This window comes from Pseudorasbora parva, chromosome 20, assembly GCF_024679245.1.
Source record: "Pseudorasbora parva isolate DD20220531a chromosome 20, ASM2467924v1, whole genome shotgun sequence".
Classification (NCBI taxonomy): Eukaryota; Metazoa; Chordata; class Actinopteri; order Cypriniformes; family Gobionidae; genus Pseudorasbora; species Pseudorasbora parva.
This window is the reverse complement of record NC_090191.1, coordinates 4,369,531-4,392,669: the sequence shown is the minus strand read 5'-3', so window position 1 is coordinate 4,392,669 and position 23,139 is coordinate 4,369,531. Positions and strand designations below refer to the sequence as shown.

Sequence of the window (23,139 nt, the reverse complement as noted above, 5' to 3'; positions counted from 1 at the left end):
ACGCTACTTCGGTACCACATACTGAAATATTTAAAAATGTGACGACAGCCTATCTGTATAGCATCGATTCACAAGTAGAATATATTCGGTCCCGCAGCTGCGTTCAGTCGCATCACACAGGGCTCCAGACTGTAGCCGATTATATACGTGACCAGTTTCTGTGTATATTAAATACTATTTAAATATTACTCTTCCATGTTTTGCGTCTCTGTGTGAATGACGGTGGCGTGTGCGCGAGTGTACACACACACACGCTTGCTGTCTTTTAAGCCTCTGCCGTGTCACTGAGGAGTTAGGACCATAGACCGTAAAAAAATATGTAGGACTCGACATCATGCGTTTCCGCTTGGCAGATTTGAAGCTTTCAGGCGGCCTGCACGGCACGGACATCTTGGGACAGAGTCTGCGCAGTAGCGATTTCGGGACCGGAGTTGCGCAGTAGAGCGCAGGAAGTACAGCTGCAATATCAAAAGCCCGCCCACACTCTCGCAGATGCTGAACAATTAATTGTGTTGGTGTGAAATAAACAGTTATGGAAATTGAAATTAAATCATCGTGATGATAACTGCCTTCAGTGACATAAACTAACTTTGGGGAAAAAATATTTGAAGTGTAATTTTATTATTTAGTTTGCCTCGCGTCCATTAGTAAACACAGAGGGGATGAGGAATGGAGAGAGGGGACCATGTCTATCTTAGGGATGTCTGTTGGTTGTGCTCACTGGCAATTGTGGAGTCCTTCCCAGATCTATAAAATAAAATTAAATAGTGTATATCTACAATAACGTTACTGGCTATTCTGTTATTATTCTTATCATTATTCTTCTTCTTATTATTATTAATAATATTACTGTTATTATATATTACTAGTACTACCACTACTGCTATTATTATAATCATGAATACTACTATACTTATTCTTGTCATCACTACCTCTATCACAACAACTACAACAACTAATACTACAACTATTATTATTATTACTAATACTATTATCTGTTGTATAATGTCACGCCTTGTCTGTTACGTTGCTTCTATTACTCTCCCCTTTTTTTGTAAGTCGCTTTGGATAAAAGCGTCTGCTAAATGATTAAATGTAAATGTAAATTATCGTTATTATAATTCACAGATGATACAGCTACTACTACGATTGTTAACATGAATACTATTGCTATTACTACCACCTCTGCTACTATTATTATTATTACTAATACTATTATCATTATTATAATTCACAGATGATACAGCTACTATTACGATTGTTAACATGAATACTATTACTATTACTACCACCTCTGCTACTATTATTTTTGTTGTTATATTTATTATTATGATGACTACTGCTACTAAAACTCTATTATTACTATTTTCTCCCCCCCCCCTTTTTTTTTCCCTCCTCTCTTTCTCCTCTTCTGTAAGTGTATGTATATCATTGATCCCCTACCTTGTAAAAGTTATTATTTTGTAAATTTGCAATTTTGCTCAATAAAAAAAAAGAAGAAAAAAAAAAGAAAAAAAAAGAAGAAAACACAGAGGGGCGGCTATACTGGGACCGGTCACCGGGGGGCGATCGAGGCGCGAAAGCTTCAGTATCTGAGAGGGAGACTGCAGGCTTGGTTAGGACATGAGAATTTACCGTTTCATTTTGAGAAAACTGTCATATCATGAACACAGACACTCGAACTTCACGGCAACCCTTCAAAATAAAAGTTTGATTTAAACGTGAATACATTGATAGAATATATTATAATTATATATTACAGTATATTTGTAGTTTTCATTGTTGGCAATTTTAACACTTTGTGTGTTGTACCATTTGTCAAGCAATAAAAATGATTGTTTTAACAGTCTAAACATGCATTCTTCATTTGTTTTTTCATGGTTGTCTAGTTTTACAGTAGGCTAATGCACAGGAGAAATTTTAAGAACAACCCAGCAAGAATAACCCAGAATAGCAAATCCATTAATGGCAAAAAATTGACTACATTTTGGGTTTTCTCAACAGCCCAGCCTCCTGGGTTAAAATGCCACTGGGTTAATTTAACCTAGCATGTGTTCTGTCCAATATTTACCCAGCGCTGAGTTGCCAATTGGGTTGTTTTTAACCAAGCCATTTTTGGAGTGTAGTTTTTCCATTGGTAAATTAACACTTGTTGGAATTGTACTGGTCAGATGAAGTGTAACATATAGACGAAGTCTGAGCATTGAAATACACACAACTAAGATTATTCAATAAACTCTGCTCATTTATTATCATCACAACTCCTGCTCTTCTTTTTCTTTCTCAGTCAAACTCTGATAAAGCTGTTAATAGAGTCTTTAGTAAAGTCTTTCTGTTTACAGGTTTGCTGGTCACACACACACACCAGACAAACTGATATCTTTTGACAAGATACGGCGTCCAGGGCTGGATTTGATATTTGTGACATGGAGATTTCATCCGGTCTAACATTGTGCCTTTCGCCCCAACAACAGGGGCCCTTTTGTTATTGAAAAACTGTTGCTTTGATTATTTTGAAAAAAAAAACTGAATATCATTAGGCTTAAAATATTATTTTATTATTATCAAAATAGTATTTTAACATTTTATCGATTCTTATTTGCTATATAAATCTACAACATAAAAAACAAACATCAAATATTAGATCAAATTAACACAGAATCAACTTTGCTTTGTTGCCCGTGATGTTGCGTCAAAGATCAGACACATCTCCATGGGCATCTTGAAAAGCAGATGTTTTGGAAAGTGGAAAGCCATCTAGAGTGCTTTTCCCTCCGCCTGTCTGTCAGGAAGCTGATGATCCACTGACAGATCGAGGAGGGCACAGAAGGCTGTGGGTATCCGTGATGATGGTGTTAAAGCGGAGCTGAAGTCCAGGCTCCTTACACAAGTCCCAGGATGTGGAGCAGCCCCGTGTCGACAGCATCATCCACTGATAAGCAAACTGCAGGGGGTCCAGAGATGTCCTTCAGGTGGGCCAACACCAGCCTCTCAAATGATTTCATGACCACAGACGTGAGGTTCATGCACCAACGGGCTAAAACCAGCCACGGAACTTAATTTTCAGGGAGAAGGAAATCCTCCGCCCTAAAAATGACGACTTCTTTTTGGGTTCTTGAGCTGCTCTTTCCTCAGTATCACCCTTGCTCTTCCTGTCCTTTTTGGACCTGAAGGGATTCTTCATCTGCAAACAAATGACACTCATGATTTAATACAGTAGTGTTTAAAACAGAATTAATTTCAGCAAGTATAGGTATTAGGTAGAACATTAAACATTTATACAGAGGAGAACTCACCTTTTTAAGGATGTTTGACTTCATCATCTTTAACCTGTTTCTGAAGGTCAGTTTTGGCAGATCCTCCTGAACCGACACAGCCTGACTGTTCATCTCAATCGGTGTCAACTGTTCAGCCGGTGGAAATTTCTTTGCCAGTGAGTCAAAAACTTGGCTGACCACCAACTCAGTCAGATGATCCACCACTGTCAGATCGAAATCTTCTTCTTTAATGGAGAAGGGCATCACTGGAGTATTTTCAGGGAGTTTCGCAGGTTGAGGGAATCTGGAGGACACAAGAAGACGCTGCACGAGTTCCTCCACAAAATAATGGAGAAAATCTTTAGCAGTCGTTCTGACCTCCTCCGAGTCTCTCTCTGTCGGCGGCATCTCACATCTCTGGACACAGTTCATTAAATCCGTAAGCCTTTGCAGACGTCCTGAAGCTGCGTAACTGATGTCCTGCCCGCTGACGTGACCGCTGCACTTCGACATGTAAAGAGCGGTCATCAGAGAGTCAAATAAGGTGATGGTCTTTGCCCCGTCACTGTTTGAGGGTTGATCTGACTCCAGCAGGACGAGTGACAGTCCACCCTCATGTGTCTCAAAAGTCGGCCGCAGAACTGGGACAGGCCCACTTCTCCATGTCCTGGACGCTGCAGTAGGATCCCATGCCCGAATGAGTTCCTCCACAATGTAGTCGATTACATTGCTTGTGGCCTCAACCGTACGGCTCGGTCTGAGAGCACAGGGGAGTTTGGCCTCTATTGCCGCGAGGACCGTGCCGATGGCTGTCATGGCCGCTCCGCGGGTGATGTGGCAATGCAAAACACTCAGCTTTCGGATGACCCTACTGATCAGTAACTCCCCAATATTAGAGCAGGAATCATCCGGACAGAAGTAAACGAAGCACGGTGACGAAGCCGCGTTGATCTTCAGGATGTTGTTGTGCATCACCACATTCACCTGATGCCAAACTTCCTCCACCACAATGCCAGCGAGTTCAGAGGAAGGCCAGCCGTCTTCACCCAGAGAGTCGCTGAAATCACATTCACCGCTGCTGAGGAGAACATCCACCGTGATCCCAAAAAGGGTTTCAAGTGGATACACAAATGGGAGCCGCTCCGTCTTCAGGATCACTGGTCCTTCTTCTGAAGGGTCCTGCTGAAGATCCTCAGTGGATGCGGATGTGGATGGCCTGTTTGGGTTCACCACTGCAGAGGCATCCATGCCCACTACACCAGATAGTTTTGACATTAAACCAGCTGCAGTTGTGGTGGCTGACGCTGCAATGGCAGTCAGCATTTGATGGATTTGCTGTCTGGAGAACTGTGTGTGTGAGGGGGAAAGCTAAATTAGTTTGTTCTAATGAACAATGTTTTTTCTATGAGCAGATTATTTGCTTTATTCTTAAACATGGACTTATAAATGATAAACATGTATTAATATGCAAAAGTAGACTTACAGGGTAGCTCAGTGCCGCCTGTATCACTTCCAAATTCCTGAAAAACACACAAAACCATGAATATAATATAAGACAAGTAAATGTATCTTGTTAGTTAGCTAGAAAAATAATGAAATAACTGATTTTGCTAAATATATCCACTCTATTACATATTCATTATATGTTTACTTAACCTGTTAGTGTTCATATTTAACCAACAAATTGGAGTAGAAACATAATAATTTTATTAAAAAGTATATATTTAAAGTACCTAATGTGTAGTAAGGGTATTCAAATGTTTGTATAACTGAGACTTATTTGATTGATTATTTAATATGTGATTAATTGATTTTTAAATAAGCTTTTGTTTTCCGAAAGGTTTTATGATTCCTTGTGCTGTTGTTGTGCTGAGAATTGATTAAAACATTTATTACAACATTTATTAGTTTTAAAAATAAAAGCTTTTAATTTAAGTGAACTTAGAATAATCTTCAAATAAACCCATTATAAGAGTCATATTTAACTGCGGCCTTCATATATAATCAATATACAGATAAATTATAAACTAAATATAGATGAATCCTTATTAAAGCTGCAATTTTCTCTTGCTACCTTTGTTTTTTGATAAACATTAAAGGTGCACTATGTAACTTGTCTGTCCGCCAGAGGTCACCTATTCAAAACAAAGGCATAGTTTGATGCCGCCAAGTTTGAGTGCAGTATCTTGGGACATGTGGTCTTCACCTCACAGCCGGTGGGAAATAATCGGGATAGACTCTGGCAGAAATCATACTCATGGGTGCGGTTATTAACGTTACTGTAGTATGAAGCAGAGCAGGAGCGAGTGTTGTGGAGCTGAGCACGGCCGCTGGGGGGATTGTTATACAAACACACGGTTCGTGAGCAGCGGTACACTTGTTATTGCACACTGCTAAGAGTAAAGTGTTTCTGCAAAATAAAACCGGAAACTGAGGGAAACGCAGACGTGACGAAACTGAGAGGCGACTGCCACACACGTCCCGGCTCCTTGGTTAAAATAGCAATTTTCTCACATTTACAAATATTTGGAAACATTTGGAGTATTATAAGAACTCAACTGAACCAAATGTAAAACACAGACATAGTAGTTTTTGGATATTTTACTGCAAAAATGTTACATAGTGCAGCTTTAATGACAGCAACTGGTTTATTAGGCAGCTGTCACTTTAAGATCTTCCGCTGCCAAACATTTTGCAGATCTGATGCGTTTTCTCTCTTAACTCTTTTAGTTAATTTAAGACGTTATTTAGCTAATTTAAGACTACTCTTTTAAGAATAATTGACAAAACGGGCATTTTGGCTTAATTTTGTGTTTTACTGTTCGTTCAAGCGTGAAAGAGGACTCATTAACACAATTACACAAAAACTGCTTTAAAATAAGTTTCATCACTAGAATATAATAGATATTTCTATTTTTATTGTACAAATAAATAAATAGACATACCGCTCAGTCAGATTCCAGAAGAAGTTGTCGATGACTGATTGAGAAGTGACCTTCTCCAGCTGTGGTACAGAGAGTTTTGCAGCTAAACGCACCGCATAGGCCAGTTCTCTGTAATGGTCTGACTGAACTCCAGTATTACAAGCCATTGTAAACGATCATCAAACACCAAATACAGAGGAAGAATGACTTTACACCGAGACTGCAGAAAGCGATGGACTCCAGGACTCCTGCAGCGGCAGTTATAGTGTGTTCTGACTGTGACATCACAATAGAGAGATCAGCACTGATGAACATTCTAATGGAACGCTGGAGGAATGTGGCGGCACTGCTGCAGATGCTTCAGAGTCTGGGATTATTATTATATGTTCTTCTATCACTAATTGATGGAGTGTGTAGCTTTTAGTTTACAATCATGTAAGATATGGAAAGGACCAGCTATAACCACTGACAAAATGTGGCTTTAAAATCTGTCCAATACTTTACATTTGGAAAAAATTATATATTTATTGAAGGATAATCGCTCAGGTTTTTGTAATAGTTGGCAACCCTGCATAGAGTTCTTACAATCAGTATCTGTATAAACTCTTATTTTACTTGCTACAAAATTGTATTCTACTTCCGCTTTGTTTTTTTTCTTTGTTTTCTTCTTCTTCTTCTTCTTCTTCTTCTTCTTCTTCTTCTTCTTCTTCTTCTTTTGGTGACCAAAGGTCTTGTTCTGGTTTATATGTACACTTATACAAAAATATTTGAGCCTCTCCTATATTGTTGATTGAAAACTGTATAATAAATATATGCTCAATTTTTTTTTACATTCATAAACATGTCATCTTCATATCCTTTCCATTAATAATAAAAGAAGAAAAATTGATGTTAGAAACTGCACGTTTTTAGCCTCCTTGTTAGTGTGCTCCTTATTCAGTTTTCCCCCATTCATCTAATATAAGGAAATACATCAGAGAGAAATTATTTTTTCACTATTTTTAACATATTGCAAAATGTTAATTATTGTTGCATATTGTTTTTGTTTGTTGAGTCTGTGGCCCTAAAAATGTTTAATTATATTTAAAAACATGTACTATTTTTGCTCTTTAGAAAAATTGCAATAAACAAAAATGGGTCTGTCATTGAAAAAAAGTTGTTGGTTTCTGCTCACAGCACAGAATCTCACATATTAGATGTGGTTCAAACTCTTTCTTTGTTAAATTCATTTTAGTACATCAATGACCAATACGCGTTTAAATATGTATTTCAACAAGAATTCAACTTATATGTTTTTGTGTTTTTGTATGCGAATGCCTATGCACATCTGTGAATCGAGCGTGTGTGCAGGACTTTTATTTTGGAGTGGTGTTGTGACGTCAGAAGGCTGCGCCGCGCTCCTGCATCTGTTGTGATTCTGCAGAAGAAAGGTTTGTTTTAAGCGTATAAATCAATGTAAACTGTTCAGGCAATGCTATCGTTTTAACAAGAACCGTCAAATTACTGTTTGAATATTAAACTTAACATTATAATGCGTTATCTAACATTAATGAACTTTATTTTGTGTGAGTAAAGCCCAAACATGAGTAACAGAAATTATGCGTCTCTTTTCTCTATATCGTGAATCAGTTTATCATAAACATGAATTCGGTCACTGGTGGGTAGAGCTGAGAGAAACTGAGCTTTTGAAACTCAATACAGGGGTTTTCCTGGCTCAAAGTGTTTGTTTACGTTTAGAAAAGGGTTTAAATGTATCATTCATATATTTCCACTTCACTGTAGACTATCTACGTCTGTGTTTATTGAACTAATGGTCACTCTTATTTGTTTATTGAAGTATTGGTCACTCTTATTTGTTAATCACAATCCAGATTCCAGTAAGTACACACTAATTTATTATAGAAAATATAATAAAGGAGTATAATCATAAGCTGGGCTGGTCCTGTTATACTGTGATTTTTCTTTATCTGATTTAAGTCACATATTTATAATAAAGGGCTTTAATTACATATTTAGGTTCTCTTTATCACTTAAACAGATATAATAAACATTGAAAAATAAAATGTTGTATTTATTGATGCATTCAATCGTATCATGTCCTCGTGCAAAGTAATCAACTTCCACAAGAACTATAAACCATGAAATGATAATAATTTCAAAATATTTGTAGATTGTTATAGAATAGGCTAAACTGCCTCTAATCATGCATATAAATAATGTGAAACTAGTTTTTTTTATACAATTTTCTTCATTACAGTGTCCCTGAGGTCATCTTCCCTGTTAGTAAGTATTTTCTCGACCTTCCAAAAAAGACCACTGTAAACAGAAATAACCTTCAACTCTCACTCCTGCCTGTTTTTTTAGTTTGTGAAATGTTATCCTGCTTGTCCCACTCTTATGGTACGTTCACACCAGATGTGAATGAAGCGATAAGCGTGAGTGATTTACATGTTAAAGGGGGGGTGAAACACTCAGTTTCAGTCAGTGTCATGTCAATCTTGAGTACTTATAGAGTAGCATTGCATCCTGCATATCTCCGAAAAGTCTTTATTTTTTTTATAATTATATAAGAAAGATGCGCTGTTCCGAGTCTTTCCGGAAAAAGCCGAGCGGGTGGGGGCGTGTCGTGTGAGCGGAGCTAAATAATGACGTGTGCTCGCTGCTGCTATTGTGTTGAGTTGAGTGCGTCGTAAAGCTGTGTCATCCCTAACAGCGGGAAAAACTTTATTCAAAATAAAAATATGGCTTTTAATCAGATACAGCCATACATCTATGATCCGGAATCAGACCCAGAGGCTGCAGTTGAACAGGAGCAGCAGCAAAAACGACTAGAGCAGGACGTCTCTATGTGGTACAAGTTATACACTAACTATATAATATGCTTAGCGGCTTGTGTTATTTACATATTTATACTTGAATTATATCGTCGTATTTTTGTCTTTGAAGGTGTACATGTGGGAAGTGCAGTTGTGCACGTGTGTGTGTGTGTGTTTACGCGTGGTTTGTGTAGACAGTAAGCGGACTGGTTTTGCACCAGGCTAGTTAGTGTTTACATAGAAAGACACGGAATAGTAGCGCATTTGAATGAAGAAGCGCGCTTATTTAGTTCAACATATTTCCCCACTCTTTGTGTATTGTTGTTTGGAGTGCTTTTACAATACACAAACATAAAGTTACACATATAGTGGCCAGCTAAACAAATGTACACGCACTACACATCGCATGCTCCATTGATCAATTAACTATACGTGATCATGTTTGGGCTACTTGATGAGCATAGGCAAAAACACAGACATTTGAAGCAGTCTCACTCACCGCCTGCGGTTCTAACGTTGGGACCTTTATCGTTGGGACTGCTCCATCATTCAGCATTAGGCGATCGGAAAATCCGGCGTCGAGCTGGGCCTTGTTTATGAAACAGTCGGCACCGAAATGCAGCGAACAGATATAAACATTCGCACAACTCAGTTGCTGATCCGGAAAAGCAAATTCCATCCACTGTTGCCTTAACGCGGGGTTTTTGGGAAATCTGTGCAGGACTGTCTTGGTCTGGCAACCAAAAACGCACTTTTTTGGTGACATTGTTATGTGCACATCACCTGTGCAGCGCAGCCTACGAGCCAGCGCTTTGATGGGCGTAGCCTGTTACTTTCGCTCTCTCCCTCTCCCTCTCTCTCTCTCTCTCTCACGAAGGAAAATTCCGCCCCCATTAACGTCAAAGGGGACGCATGATCTCAAAAAACTTGCCGAAACTTATGACTAACCGGAAGTAGTATTTTTGACAAAGAAATACTCCCATCAAATGTCCACCTTAACTTTTGAAACTTTGTCTATGTTTAGTATGGGATTCCAAGTCTTTAACAGTCTAAAAAGATCAGTATGCATGAAACAGCATTTCACCCCCCCTTTAAGTCAATGCAAAGACGCGGATAGACATTCTGCAGCACGAATGACGCGAATTGAGCAAAATGAATTTGAACTTTGGCGGATATTCGCACTGCGGTAACCAATCAGGAGTCTGCTTCTTGCTGTCACGTGGTGAAGGGAAACCTCGAGGCCAGAGTAATGTAAAAATACTACTGTTATTGTGTCACAATTTAGTTTTAAGAGTTTTTCAGGTGAGAATGTAGTTTAATGCTGTTAACCCTGTTATGCTATGTTATGAAGAATGTTTGTCTGGTAGTAATAATGTAAAAACATCTGACATGGTTATTAAAGTTCTGTTCGGTCTATCAACCTAACAGGGTGGAAATTTTAAGAGAATTTAGTGTACATTACAAATTCTATATACATACGTAAATATAAATATTATATATTTAAAACTATTATATAGGTGCAGTTCCACACATTACTGATTGCAAACCATGCAGGACAATGATAGAAAGCTCATTTTTAAATAATAATTTGACATCAACAGTTGTTTTGTGTATTTATGTCTTCTTTTGGGAGGTGAGGAGCATTAACAGCATATAGTATATGGTACAGCTCAGAAAACATATGTATCACTTTTAGTAGTGGTTTATGTAACCACTTCAAATGTTTCCTGTAAAATTACACCAGAATTGTGTTTAGAGCACTGTATGTGGGTATGGGACACTTAAATTCGGGGAGGCCAAATTCAGGTGGTAATACCCAAAAATTTTAAGAGCTTATAAAATATAAAGAGCTTTATATAACAGGAGGTTAATAATCTTTCATTACGCAAAAACCTATCATAACATGAAATGCTTTTAAAAGGCTCTCATGTGTATCTCGGGTGAATAATGATGTGCTTAAAGCAACATGGAGTCAGTGTGCAGCGAAAAGTTGTTGAGTGCACACCTAGTGTATATCAGTCCTACAGTTTACCGATCTTTTGTTTCCAGTTAGTGTGTGTGTCTGATGCCAATTCCTTGTGATGTGTGATCTAACAGACACCCAGTGTCTGTATATATGTACTAGCGAGTACAACATTGTTTAGAAACCGCAATAAACTCCAGCAAGTGATTTTATGCCAAATCACAGCACCTTTATCAACAGATCAACATTGGAGAGTTTTACTGCACTGATACGTAACCATAGACTGTTAAAAAAGAAGTTGGTAAGGAATATGATGCGCTGTTTTAAATGATTGATATCTGAAGAGTTTCTGTCTTAATTTAACAATGTATATTTGTCTGTCCCTCACATTAAGCTATGGGATGCTTTAGATGACTTTGTAGCAGCAAAGACTTTGGAGTGCCTTTACACAGAGCGCCCCAACCCGTGTTGGAGGCATCCGTGGTGACCACCATACATACATCTGGAAACTGTCCACAGTGATTTGACCACGGGGCCAGGGCTTTGACGCAGCCACGAGCCACTTTGATCCAAAGCTGGTCTGAATGCCACGTTTGGGGAGGAACCCGTGATTTCAGCCAGTACTGCAGGGGGCGCATGTGCATCATGCCTCGCGGAAGTACTGGAGAAGCTGATGCCATTAGGCCTAGCATTCTTTGAAAAAAAATTAACGGGTCTGTTGGTTCCTTTTCTGTACAAACATGCAAGCTGCTGTGTAGTCAGAGCACATTCGTTCAATAGCCAAAATTGTTCTCAGGAGGTAGATTCTCTGCCTGGGAAGCAATGAGCTCTTGGCTGTATTTACTCTGAGAGGCAGGCATTCTAGCCGCGCTGAGTAGCACTGATTTGTGCGATTTAATTTTTTCCTCTAACCGGGCCAGTATGAGCGTCATCGAGGTAGTTCAGAATGCGCATTACCGCTTGTCTAAAGGGGGCGAGAGCTGCATCCATACACTTAGTGAAAGAGCGGAAGGCCAAATGGTAGAACTGTGTAATGATAAACCTTCCCGTCGAACATGAATCTCAAAAATGGTCTGTGATGTGGGATAATTTTGATATGAAAGTAAGCATCTATCAGCTCCACTGAGAAAAAACAGTCCATTGGGCGGATTTGCGCGAGGATCTGTTTTTAACCCTTAGGCGCCAGAGGTTTTTTCCTAAAACGTTCGATTTTGACATCTTCAAAGGCTATATCTTAATTCAAAAGGCTATATCTTAAAAGTGATGAAAGATAGACACTTTCTGTAAACTAGAGTAATATTAAGGATGACCCAAAGTTTATGTAGGGATTACATTTTCCCAAGTAATTTGCATATTATGACTGCATATGGTGGTGGCAATCTTGGATTATAGAATTTTAATGAAAAGCCACGTTTAAATGATAAAATGCAGCACTTCTTTCCCCCCAAAATGTCCCTCACCTTCTATATGCTATATTGCACGATACTGAATGTTCAGGGAAATAGTAAACAAACTGTAAATCATTACTAATAAATGGCAGAAGCAAACCGAATGCATGTAGCGGTTTGCCTTTTGCTGTAGAGATTTTCCATTTACTACATACAGTAGGCACTCTGATTCCATATATGGGGCACATATATATTATACATTGAGGAAAATAAGTATTTGAACACTCAGCTATTTTGCAAGTTCTCCCACTTAGAAATCATGGAGGGGTCTGAAATTGTCGTCGGCAATGTATGATTTTTTAACTATTTATTTGTATCTGAAAAAAAATCAATGTTAATATTTGGTACAGTAGCCTTTGTTTGCAATTACGGAAGGTCAAACGTTTCCTGTCGTTTTTCACCAGGTTTGCAAACACTGCAGGAGGGATTTTGGCCCACTCCTCCACACAGATCTTCTCTAGATCAGTCAGGTTTCTGGCCTGTTGCTGAGAATCACAGAGTTTGAGCTCCCTCCAAAGATTCTCTATTGGGTTTAGGTCTGGAGACTGTCTAGGCCACACCAGTACCATGATATGCTTCTTACAGAGCCTCTCCTTGGTTATCCAGGCTGTGTGCTTCGGGTCATTGTCATGTTGGAAGACCCAGCCTCGACCCATCTTCAATGCTCTAACTGAGGGAAGGAGGTTGTTCCCCACAATCTCACAATGCATGGCCCCGGTCATCCTCTCCTTAATACATTGCAGTCACCCTGTCCCATGTGCAGAAAAACACCCCCAAAGCATGATGCTCACCCCATGCTACACAGTAGGGATGGTGTTCTTGGGGTGGTACTCATCATTCTTCTTCCTACACATTTAGTGGAATTATGACCAAAAAGTTATATTTTGGTCTCATCTGACCACATGAATTTCTCAAATGACCCCTGTGGATCATCCAAATGGCCATTGGCAAACTTAAGATGGGCCTGGACATGTGATGGTTTAAGTAGGTTAACCTTCTGTGCCATGCATGATTTTAAACCATGACGTCTTAGCGTATTACCAACAGTAACCTTGGAAACAGTGGTCCCAGCTCTTTTCAGGTCATTGACCAGCTCCTCCCGTGTAGTTCTGGGCTGATTTCTCACCTTTCTAAGGATCATTGAGACCCCACAAGGTATGATCTTGCATAGATCCACAGTCTGAGGGAGATTGACAGTCATGTTTAGTTTCTTCCATTTTCTAATGATTGCTCCAACAGTGGACCTTTTTTTCACCAAGCTGCTTGGCAAATTCTCCGTAGCCCTTTCCAGTCTTGTGGAAGTGTACAATTTTTTCTCTAGTGTCTTTGGACAGCTCTTTGGTCTTGGCCATATTAGTAGTTGAATTCTCACTGATTGTATGGGATGGGCAGGTGTCTTTATGCAGCTAACGACCTCAAACAGGTGCATCTAATTTAGGATAATAAATGGAGTGGAGGTGGACATTTTGAAGGCAGACTAACAGGTCTTTGAGGGTCAGAATTCTAGCTGATAGACAGGTGTTCAAATACTTATTTGCAGCTGTATCATATAAATAAATAGTAAAAAAATCAGTGTTTTTTATTTATTTTATTTTTAGATTATGTCTCGGTCACAGTGATGCCAGGTACTCCTACAAAACGTGGGGGAGAGGACGCTGGCGTTGTCTGTTCGCCGCTTCTCCACCCACAAATGATCATGTTAATGTACTATTAGATTTACATTTTATTTTATTTCCTTATATTTGTGACTAGTCTAACAGTCAGAGCTACAATTGGGACTGTTGCTGATTGCTGGCAGCCACTGAGAGGTCGTTGTTCGTCGTTTCGCCGTTTTCAACCGCTTCTCTAATGTTTACGTTTGAATTGCTGCGGTTGGTTTCTGGTTTGGAGGACATTTGATGTTTCTCGCCGCGGGTGCTCACTGGTGGTCTCCCTTGGGCTTGGGCTGCATGGTGGCTGAAGTTTGCACCGGGCTAGCGTCATCCGGGCTCTCGTCGTCGGCGTTGGGATGTTGGGATGTTCTGCTTCTCGGCTGCGCCGCTGTTCCGTCCTGCATTGCGACCGTGGAGCGGCTTGGACATCTGCGCCGGCCCTAGTGTGTCCACAGAAGTGCCCGGAGGAATGTTCTGACTCCTGCATGGTGCTGCAGCGATCCCCATCGTTTGAATCATCATGAAGAAGACCCATCATCTGGTTTTCAGCTGTCGTGCCTCGGCGATGTCATCGGGACACTGCCGCTGGGAGAAATCTGAAACATGGAGTGGACCACAGTGTGCTGCGGAGCTAACAGAGACTTCCACCATCAGCTGTTTTCTGTTCACCATCAGCTCTGTTTCTGTTCACCATCAGCTCTGTTTCTGTTCACCATCAGCTCTGTTTCTGTTCACCATCAGCTCTGTTTCTGTTCTGTTTTCTGTGTTGGTTGACTGTTTGTAGTATTCTATATTTTTACTTGTTATTCATTTTTTGTTGTTATTCCCCCCCCCCCCCCCTCTGTTGCACTTTGAGATTCTTCGGAATGAAAAGTGCATTATAAATAAAATCTATTATTATTATTATAAGAAAATAATAATCTAATGCAAATACTCGCTGACGTTGACAATGCTCTGGTAAAACGTCTCAATCGCACACCAGCTCCGCTTTTGTTCGCATTGATTCAAGATTTTGTATAGAATTATGATGTTTTTTTGAGTAGGGATGAAGTATGACATGTCTGCCATCTAGTGGAGGGGAGTTTGAATTAAATTTGACACCCTATTTGACAAAATCGTACGTTTTATTCAGTGCCGCATCTTGTCGAGTAAACTCGACCGTGGCGCCTAGAGGGGAAATAGTGGCTGTAAAACCCTGACTCGCTCTGAGGCACCACCTCTAGCTTATTTCATTAGTAGGCTTTCCACTTTGGTTTTGAGGACGTGTCACATTGCTCTCCACAGAAGTGAGCATTATACCTGCGAAACAGGTGGTTTGCGAGTGAATTGGAGCGAGTAACCTTGATGAATTGTTTTTATAACCCACAGTGACACCGGGGATGGCTTTCCAAAACTCTGCCCGGACGCACAGGGGTTTTATAGTGTCGGAAGGAGGCGCGCTGTGCAGGGTGCTGACTGCCATGTAGGAGGCAGACTGGCCTGGATGAGAATCAACCCTCTTTTCCTGATCAGCCTGTCAGTGCTGCTTTCTGTGTTCAGAGTCCAGCACTATTGCCTTGGTGCTTAAGAGGGAAGTGCTTTGATTGGTGGTGGCGCTGACGTTGTTTGTGCGGTGGGTGGGCCCTAGCACCTGCGCTATTGCTGCTGGTAAGGAGCTCTCGGACGACCTGCAGAAACAGAGCTGGCTTGTTTCGGTAAAAAATGGCACATAGCTTGAGGTGCTTTTTCTTCTGTGGTGAAATGCTCTGCAAAGCCATCCACCACTGGGCCGAACAGGGGTAGTTGGAGCGTCGAGGAAAGCAGTTTTATTGGCCTCCTTTACTCCATCAGGTTAAGCTATAGGTGGCGTTCCAGAATAATCAGGCTGGCCATCGATCTGCCTATGGCTTGGGCGGTGGCTTTCTTGGTGTGAAGGGCCAGGTCAGTGGCGCTCCAGAGATCGGAAAGCCTCCTGATCTTGACCAGACTCACCCATATCACAGAGAAATTTGGCCTGAAATACTTGAAAAACCACCATTGAGTGGAGCGTGGAGCCTGCTTGTCCAGCGGAAGCATATGCCCGATTCGCCAAGGCTGACAGAGTACGACAGGGCTTTGAGGGATGGGCGATCTTGTGCTTCCAGCTGATCGCAGAGCTCGGGCAGAGGTGAGCCGCAACCGTTTCCTCGAGTAGAGGAAGCTTCTCACGGCCCTTTTCGATGTCGCTGTTGATGGTCTAGAGTGCGTGCGCCATGGACGGGCTGAGTAAAGTGCATGCCATGACTTCGCCAGCTCTGCATGCTTCTCAAGAAAGAACGGAGCAGCTCTCTGTCGAAGGGCCTGCTGGAGCCCCGCTAGATACCACTTGTCAAGGCGGCTGTGCGCAGGGTCAATCCAGGCCCAGGTCACCCACAGCTTTAGTGAGGACACAGCGTAGTTTGAGGTCCGCACCAGCTTTTGACGGGATAGGGTTGTCAACGGTGCCCTCTGGTTCCGCCATTTTTTTCTGCAGAGGTTCGGCCTGAAAAGGAAATGGGAGAGCGTGAGGGACGAGGTCGGGCTCTGCGAAGAGTGCCATCCGTGAGCGGAGGGAGGAGATGGCCATACCCTCGCAGTGAGAGCAGCCGAAACCAGCGAGGGTAGTATCTGCGATGTGCGCTCAGGTGTTCTGCCATTGGCTCATGCGGTTCCCACTGGCCAGCCAATAGCGTGTGAGATGTCTCGACACTGTTTTGACAGGGCAGTAGTGATTTTACAAATTACTTCAGTATATTCGAAAATAGGAGAATTCCCAGTGCGTCTTTGACACAATACGACTGACTGTTCGAAAGGGAACCCTGTAACAGTCAACTGAATCAATCGCTACACAGAATTGATTAACTGAGTCGACTCACTCGAATCACTTCAAACACTGACAACTCCTGCTGGTCAAAAAGTGTAAATGCAATGAGAACAATCAAAAGTTTATAACTTCGGCAAACCGACTGTTAATGTTTTCTTGGAAATGTAGTTTATTTAATCCGACTGTTAATGTTTTCTTGGAAATGTAGTTTATTTAATCTAATCTACAAATCATAAATGTAAAGCATAAGTGTCTAAATACAAAACATACAATATAATGTGCTCTTTTAATAATTTGTAGAGTGTTTTTATAAGCTTTATGAGAAGTTTCCTTTACAAGTTACTGAACTACTAGCTAGCTGAGTGAGACACTCACAAGCTTCGGGACATACTACTTCATCGTCATCTTTAATGGACTCTGTCGCTTAGTTACATGCATCTCTTAACAGTTTAACTGCCCTGTCAATCATCGTCAGATTCGTCACAGTTCAAATCCTCCACATTCAATTTAATTTCCTTCCATATTGGAGAGAAATTTAGCCTCACGTTGATCTGCCATGTGTGGGTCTTTAATGCAGAGACTCTCCTCGTGTTTGCAGTTTAAATATAATGATGCATTTAAAAGTTAATGGCCAATGTGTCATTACAAAAGTTCACAATGCTGCTGCAGGTGAAATATAATGAGGATAGGACAACAATGAATACATATGTTTTTGTCAAGTTAAATACTGATAGTTGGTGTTCACTCAAACCCCTTTATCTAAACCTCTCTACTTAACCGTTGAACTCGCACGTCTGTCATGTTTGTAGTTTTTTTTAAACCCTTTTTATCCGTGTTTGTAGTTCTAATCGAACCCTTGTCCAACTCTCAATGGGTTGTGGGCAATATCAGCCGTTAGAGTGTGCATCGATCCGCACTTCGAACTTGGAGCGGAAATAGTAAACCATCCGGGTATCTTTGGAATACTCTTTTCAACATACTACGATTTGGGACATACTAATTCTATTTTCGAGTACTATTTAGTTTGGATAGTATGGGATTGTTTTAAGTGTTTTAGTCTAATCAAATGATTTAAGTTCATTAACTCTCTCTCTCTCTCTCTCTCTCTCTCTCTCTCTCTCTCTCTCACCAGTGACTGAACTACAGAACTAGAGCTGTGTGTGACTCTGAGATTTAGTTTTGAGTGTTTTAGACTAATCAGATGATTTAAGTCCATTAACTCTGACTCATACCATTGACTGAACTACTGAACTAGAGCTGACTGACACAATCAGATATTTGGTTTTGAGTGTTTTTCTATTAATTATTCTCATCTTAAACAGGACAAACACACAGAAAAACATCAACGTGACACTATTATACAGATTGCGTTCATTAAAGTGGAGAGTGAAGACATAAAGATGGTGATTATTAAAGTGGAGAGTGAAGACTTGAAGATTGAAGAAACATTCCGAGTGAAAGACGAAGAAACTGAGGAACAAACAAAGAAAGTGGAGAGTGAAGAGTTAAAGATTGAAGAAATATTCAGCGTGAAAGATGAAGAAACTGAGGAGCCAACAAAGAAAGTGGAGAGTGAAGAGTTAAAGATTGAAGAAATATTCAGCGCGAAAGATGAAGAAACGGAGGAGCAAACAGGTTGGTTTATTCTCAAAGCTGAACACCGTAATTTATTGTTATTTTGTGTTTTAAACCCAATATCTACTATTATTTTAACATACCTGAACATAAATAGCAGTAAATGAACATTTATAAACATGTCTTAGAAAAAAAAAAAAACATTAATGATCATCTTGAGACCAAACAATGGCCATATTCGGGCAGGACTAGTTTCCAGGGGGACGTTAGTGAAATTTCGTGCTTAGTAATTTCAATTCTGTCCAAATCTGATTGAGACACTCTGAAATTTAGTTTGGAGTGTTGCAGACAACAGTGTTTTTATGACCTACTGTTTTTGGCAAACTCAACGGCCCTCTGAGATATCTAATCCTGTCTGAATGCGACTGTCTGTGATTGCTGATGTTGTATTATCCTAACGCTTCTCCTCGTGTGTTTTTTGACTTGCCGTTGGCACACCAGTCTTCAGCATACTTACATTTCAATATGGATGGTATCTGACAAAAAAAATAACAACACATACATTCAATGAAGAGAGCCAAATCACAGAAACTGCAAAAAATGGCCTAGATTCCTCTGCTCACTTATGAACTATTACAAACAGCCACTCTATAAACTGGTGAAGTTTACTTAAATAGTTTTTTTTTTTAAATGATCAATTAAAGTTGTATTAACAAATAATAAATTAAAAGACGTGTATATTACATGATTCACTGTCCCACCACTGTAATAAACACAGGGATAATAGACTTGTTCAAACCACTACATGAAATCACAGACGTTGAGAGATTGTGATCAGATTGTAAGATTTGTTACACAAACATCACAGCCTGTTCAAATAAGGCTATAGGTACTGACACATATTAACATACAGTTGTGCAAGTTGCTTTCAGTTAAAACACCTCAAACATGTACTTTAGTCTGGGAATACCTTAAGCTTTGTCTGTGAAAATGGGGGGGGGAAATGTTATTTTCTTGACATGCATATTTGACACTGAGCTTGAGCTGAGATGCAAATAACTTTTTAAAGGGTCACGAAACCCTAAACCAAATTGAGATTTTAACAGCGTTATGAGTGTTGAGCATCATAGATGTCAATGTTATCATTCATTTTTTTAGTGTAGTAGAAAACTAGTTCATTTTAAACCTATATTTAACTTCTAGGTTTAAATTTATCTTTGTAAGTTTTGTCGTACTGTAGTACGGCGACGACTGACGACTCACCAGTCTCTCATAATTATTCATGAGTCTGTGTCCTTATCCTATGAGAAGACGACTTCTAGCCTGACAAGCCAGACCCACATCAAGATGTTTGGTCTGGAAACTCACCATAGACAGGGCTCAATCCGAGGGGCGGATAAACGGTTGTCTTTCAAACTCCTTCTGCACGCGATAGGATAGCGCTACACCAACCGGAGCAACGACGGTGAAGGGGAGCTCGCTGACTGATTAAACATTCGACGTATCCGGTCGGCTAAACTCCAAACACATCTTCTCTTTTTAAGAATGACTTCAGTGACGTTCTTTGTTCCTTTCTCAGAGAAAAGCTTAACTCAAGTTTCCCGGAGGTGCGGGCAGAGCTGATTCGAAAGACCGCCGCCGTTCGCCAGTTTCTGTGTTACTAGAAGCACGCAAACGCAACTCGGCCATCGCCATTATGGCCCCGCCCGCCGACTCTATAGCCTACCCTACACGATGTGATTGGGCCGTCCAGATTCTGAGGAATACAGCTCAGATAGGTATTGAGAGTGCCTAGACGACACTTGCGGGCAAATTAAATTTGCTGCCGCTAGGGTGCGTCTAGATTTCTAGGCTAGACGACTTCAGGACTGCTTGAAAATTACAGACAGGTGACTTTAATTGGGGATTAAACATTTACATTTGCAAGACAGTGGCCGTCCAGGGCCAAAGCTGCGCAGTACTGGTCCCTAGATAGTGTATATAACAAACATGTTATTGGTTTTGATGCTTTAAATGTCTAACTTGTTTTATGTCTGTTTTTTCCCTGATTGCACTAAAAGAGGTGAGTCGTGACCTCAATGAAAGGGAAGAAGACCATTATGATAAACATCATGATTTCATGACTGGAGAAAGAACAACACAGGCTAAAAAGACTTTCTCTAAAAAAAGAGCTCAAAAGACAGAAACTAAAAGTTTCACCTGCCAACAGTGTGGAAAGAGTTTCACTCACACAGGAAGCCTTATAGTCCACATGAGGATTCACACTGGAGAGAAGCCTTACACCTGCCGACAGTGTGGAAAGAGTTTCAGACATAAAGGAAACCTTGTAGCCCACATGAGAGTTCACACTGGAGAGAGCCCTTATGCCTGCCAACAGTGTGAAAAGAGCTTCAGACTTAAAGGAAACCTAGTAGCCCACATGAGAGTTCACACTGGAGAGAAGCCGTTCACCTGCACTCTGTGTGGGAATGGCTTCACACAGGAACATAGCCTTAAGAAACACATGAATCTTCACACTAGAGAGAAAACTTACACCTGCACTCTGTGTGGGAATGGCTTCATATGGGAACTAAGCCTTAAGAAACACATGAATGTTCACACTGGAGAGAAGCCTTACACCTGCACTCTGTGTGGGGATAGCTTCACATGGGAACAAAGCCTTAGGGAACACATGAATAGTCACACTGGAGAACAGGCATTTGCATGTGATCAGTGCGGAAAGAGTTTAGGGAGTAAATTAACTCTTAATTGTCACATGAGAATTCACACTGGAGAGAAGCCTTTCAAATGTGAACAGTGTGGAAAGAGTTTCACTCAATCAGGAAGCCTTATAGTCCACAGGAGAGTTCACACTGGAGAGAAGCCTTACACCTGCCATCAGTGTGGAAAGAGTTTCAGCCGAAAAGGAAACCTTGTAGCCCACACAAGAGTTCACAGTGAAGAGAAGCCATTTAAATGTGAACAGTGTGGAAAGAGTTTCAGATATAAAGATAACCTTAAGGGCCACATGAGAGTTCACATGAGAACTGATATTACAGACAGGAAATAACTCACACCAGAAAGAAGTTCCCATATCTTCAGTGTTAGAAGGCTTTTTCATATTAAAGAGACCTAAAACAGCATTTGAAAACTCAATCTGGAAAGAAATATGTAAAGATTTAAAGAAGCAGCCATTTTAAAAATCAACTGAATTGTATCTTGCCATCACACTTAAAAGGCTGCAACATACTCCGCAAGAACAGAGAAAAAAGTTCTCGCTCCCAGGGCTGCGAGAACAAAATGACGTAATTTTGTTCTCGCAGACCTGGTTTGGGAGTTCTCGCAGCTTGTTCTCGACACATCGCCTGAGCAGAACTTTTTTCTTGCGGGTGTCCGAGAAATATTGTGTGATTGGTCATTTTGCTCTCACAGCCCTGGGAGCGAGAACTTTTTTTCTCTGTACTTGCAGAGTATGTTGTAGCCTTTACAGATACTCCTGAAAAGTCATGCAGATCTGAGGCTCTACCATTTCAAATGGCACCAGAAAATATGTATCTGTGTGAAATTAGGGCTATATTCACACTGCATCTGAACCTGATGTTTAGAGTTTTGATAAATGGTAACTCCATGTTCTGTTACGATCGTCAAACTCTCATCAGCATTCAGATGTCTTTATCTGCGTTTGGCCCCGGGACTCTGATTGTCATGGGTTCATTCATCCGGTGTTTTTACTGTCGGTTCTTATGGAGATACTTTGGCGACGGTTCTAGCAAAAGAAGGAAGTTTATTAGAAATGTGGAAAACTATGAGTTTTGATTTAATCTAAGGCCATGTTTACACCTGGTATTAAGATGTTTTGGCGATCGGATCACAAGTAGATGAGGAAGACTGATCAAACGTCTGTGAGTGAGAACTTGAACACACTGGACAGCTGCTTATAGTAGAAAATGAAGTTGTACTTATCATGAAATGAGACACTGTTTTTCATGTTTAATACCATAAAGCTGCTTGATTTTAAGCAATTTATTGTATAAAATCCTATTAAAAAAATCAATGTTGCTATGATCAAATGCTTTCCTTATGCTTTATTAAAGGTCTAGCTGCTTTCTCAATTTTGTTGTGCTAATTTTGTCATGCAGAGGCGTGTTAAAATATTTTCAGATAAACGCTCTGAGCTTCAAATCACCAGTGAAGACATGAGGAGGAGAAAAAGAACAAAGACGAGCACAAAGAACAAAGTAACTTGTTTTATTATTGCATGAAGTTTAGGATTAGTTGGGAAAGTGCATGATATTCTAGATTAGTCCATCCTTTAATGATTAATTTACCTGGAGCACTGCAATAATCTCTACATGAATTATCCTACAAAATAGTTCACATTATAGAAGTGAGCCTATGAAGTCGCAGCTGACATGGAGCCACCAAGACACTGCCAGCAAAAATATTACTTCTTGGTGGTAAGTTTCAGAGATGGGACCAAGTCACACATGTGCAAGTCTCAAGTTAGTCTCAAGTCTTAACCTTCAAGTCTCAAGTAAGTCCCAAGTATTTTTTTCCTAGGCAAGTCAAGTCAAGTCCTGTAGTAGGTCAAGTCAAGTCACCTTATTTTTGTAATTTTACCTGCAGAATCTGATCTTAAAGGTCCCGTTCTTCGCGTGTTTTTGAAGCTTTGATTATGTTTACAGTGTGCAATATAACATGAGT

At 40.4% G+C, this 23,139-nt stretch overlaps 2 protein-coding genes across 3 annotated transcripts; one reads left to right on the top strand and one right to left on the bottom strand.

Annotated features, from left to right (window-relative positions):
* Positions 1–2,528: 2,528 nt before the first annotated feature.
* LOC137049466 (uncharacterized) lies at positions 2,529–6,857 on the bottom strand. 2 transcript variants are annotated; one of them, XM_067427984.1, is made up of 4 exons: positions 6,203–6,857; positions 4,741–4,777; positions 3,297–4,604; positions 2,529–3,184 (listed from the first exon to the last, which is right to left on the bottom strand). In XM_067427984.1, exons 1-4 carry the CDS (start codon positions 6,346–6,348, stop codon positions 3,038–3,040), a joined length of 1,638 nt encoding a protein of 545 aa, XP_067284085.1. In that variant the 5' UTR covers positions 6,349–6,857; the 3' UTR covers positions 2,529–3,037. The 2 variants fall into 2 exon arrangements, with proteins under 2 accessions (XP_067284085.1, XP_067284086.1); XM_067427985.1 differs by lacking the exon at positions 6,203–6,857 and having other exon boundaries at positions 3,297–4,596; positions 4,741–4,869.
* A 703-nt stretch (positions 6,858–7,560) lies between these two features.
* LOC137049381 (gastrula zinc finger protein XlCGF57.1-like) lies at positions 7,561–23,021 on the top strand. The gene is made up of 4 exons (XM_067427932.1): positions 7,561–7,607; positions 18,204–18,275; positions 18,312–18,516; positions 20,517–23,021. The coding sequence occupies exon 4, from the start codon at positions 20,576–20,578 to the stop codon at positions 21,503–21,505; it is 930 nt and encodes a 309-aa protein (XP_067284033.1). The 5' UTR covers positions 7,561–7,607; positions 18,204–18,275; positions 18,312–18,516; positions 20,517–20,575; the 3' UTR covers positions 21,506–23,021.
* The last annotated feature ends 118 nt before the right edge of the window (positions 23,022–23,139 follow it).